This window comes from Chiloscyllium plagiosum, unplaced genomic scaffold, assembly GCF_004010195.1.
Source record: "Chiloscyllium plagiosum isolate BGI_BamShark_2017 unplaced genomic scaffold, ASM401019v2 scaf_53374, whole genome shotgun sequence".
Taxonomy (NCBI): domain Eukaryota; kingdom Metazoa; phylum Chordata; class Chondrichthyes; order Orectolobiformes; family Hemiscylliidae; genus Chiloscyllium; species Chiloscyllium plagiosum.
In genome coordinates this window covers 1-2,376 of record NW_025188276.1, presented here as the reverse complement: position 1 = coordinate 2,376, position 2,376 = coordinate 1, and the positions used below count along the sequence as shown (strand labels likewise).

The 2,376-nt window shown below is 58.5% G+C and overlaps 1 protein-coding gene across 1 annotated transcript; it reads right to left on the bottom strand.

The window, feature by feature from the left end:
• Window positions 1-415: 415 nt before the first annotated feature.
• LOC122545599 (perforin-1-like) lies at window positions 416-2,351 on the bottom strand. Its single transcript, XM_043684558.1, has one exon. It carries the CDS (start codon window positions 2,323-2,325, stop codon window positions 592-594), a length of 1,734 nt encoding a protein of 577 aa, XP_043540493.1. The 5' UTR covers window positions 2,326-2,351; the 3' UTR covers window positions 416-591.
• Between the last annotated feature and the right edge of the window lie 25 nt (window positions 2,352-2,376).

Genomic DNA, 2,376 nt, shown 5'->3' with positions numbered 1-2,376 from the left:
CCCTTCACGTGCACCCCCATACTGCACAAACTCAAGGGAGCAAACCAGCCCCCAGCTCGCTCCTGCAATCTACTGGAACACCTCCCTTTCACTCCCACTCGATACAATCCCTGTAGGGGGGCACGCCCCTGCCCATTTCCGCCAAATGTATCTTTTTCGTGGATATTATTATGTCCCTGGAGAAGTTAAGCTAATCCTTGACCAACTGTTGCACCAATGTACCACAACTTTCTTTGTTCTGTGCTCAAACTTCCCTGTTATAACCAATGTCTTACAGTTGCCTGTACGTTTAAGTGTCATTGCACCAGGGGACTTTATACTCCTTTACCCACCATGCCCGTAATGTACAGCCCCACCGCACTCCACAGGTTCGCTGACCGAGTGTGCCTGTGCAGACAGATCACATGGAACAGGCTAAATGCACAGTTAGATTTATTGAGAAAGTGTAAGATTATAAAGATGCACTGAGCTGCTTGCACGGTCAGAAAAAGCCTTCAAAGCGTTTCGATGTAATGGCATAGACGGCGCTTACAATGCTGCAATGGGGATAGCGAGCATACAGTCCGGGAAAGACACTGTCGGAGGTAAAGGTCAGGGGAAGTAGACCATGGATAATGGCACTTTGGAGCAGGTGTTGGGGGAGTGTGGGTTGAGAAGGAGGGTGCAGTTGGTTGCACCCAGGGCAGTGGTGAAGGGCACACTGCCAGGGCTGGGCATGTAATCATGGCAGGTGGCACCACCCAGGTGGGGGCCGCAGGTGAAGGTGTAGTTGTAGGTCACCTTGCCGTAGTTGAGGTAGCAGAACTTGCCATGGGTGCCGGAGATCAGTCTGACCTGGCACTTGCCCAGGAGGTCATCACTTTTGATGACGTCCTGGTCCCAGACCTCAAGGGTCAGCCTGTGCCCGCTCTCGGCCTTGACCTCGCCCAGGTCCAGCTTGGTGTCCCACGTGGGGTTGTTGTTGTTTGAGACGGTGAAGGTCCTGGCCTGCGTCTGGCCGTACCTGACGACCACGTAGCCGTCGGTGCCCGAGAAGATATCACCCCAGAGGTCCCGGCCCTCCTTGACGGTGACCACCAGGCGGCCGAGCCCCTTCTCCTTGGAGCAGCAGTTCCGGTCCACAAGGCTGTCCGCACGGCACAGGCAGGAGCAGCGTTGGCGCGGGTCGGGGTAGGACCCGTGAGGGCACCGATGGCCCGCCCCGCATTTCTGGCTGAGGGCGTTGCCCGTGATGTAGTCGCTGATGTAGCACTGCAGGGTCTTCTGTCTGGGGTCGCCAGAGGGCAGCAGGTGGTGGAGCGGCGCCAGGGCGTAGCGCACAAGGCCCGGGCGGGTGAGCAGGCTCACCGTCCAGCGGCCGAAGGCCGAACCGTCCCCGGAGAAGAAGAGGTCGACCTCCTGGTGAGCCCGGCCCCCCGTCACCCACGTCTCCCGGTCGCTGAAGGCCTGGTGGAAGCTATCGTGGTGCTTCATGGAGCGCGCCTTCTCCTGGCATCGCTTGTAGCCCACCGAGGATTTGGCAATCAGGCCCACTGTGACACCAGCCTCCACCGACAGGCAGTCCTTCACCTCCTCGGTGGTATAGCCCTCGGTCACCACCTCGCACGTCCGAATAGCTGTCACGTCCTTGTATCGCCCGCCCAGCTCCACCGCCGTGAGGTAGTGGGTACCGTAGGTGGCCACCAGCTTCTGGTAATGGTACTTGTCATTACCGATCGTGCTGGCTGGGAGCCTGGAGAGAGAGCGTTGGAAATCAGGAGCCAGCAGTGGCTGGTCCTTCACCCGATACTGGTAGTGGAGACATTGGAACTGGTGAATGGCGAAACTGTAGAGATCGCCCTTGGAGCGGGTGGTGCCAAACTCCACCATCTTGGAATGGGATCCAGCCAGCACCACATTGACACCGACTTTGGGCTTTTGCACAGAGAGGTCCGCATGCCAGTTGTTGGTGATGGAGGAGATGGCGGACTCTGCCAGCTTGGCCGCCGATTGGTAAAGCCAGCTGGAGAGCGAGCGCCGGCAGGAGCTCAGGGTGCGCCAGTCCACCAGCGAAATGGGCAGCCGTTGGCGCACGTCATTGAGCAGCTCATTATCACAAAGGATGCAGCTCCCGTTGGCCATGCGCCAGGTGTTCACGTCGATGACGAAGGCCCCCTTGGGCTGCAGGGTCACCACGTCATAGCCCTGCCCTGCCAGCCGCGCCCCCGGCACAAAACCGGCATTGCGGCACTCCTCGGTGATGCTCATTGTGCAGGCACTCAGGGCACCCCGGAAGAGCAGGCAGAGAAAGAGAAGAGTGCCCAGTTGTGAATTCCATTCTGGCATTTTGCTCCGCTGGTGAGACCAATAGCGAATCTGCAAGAGTAACAGTGAACA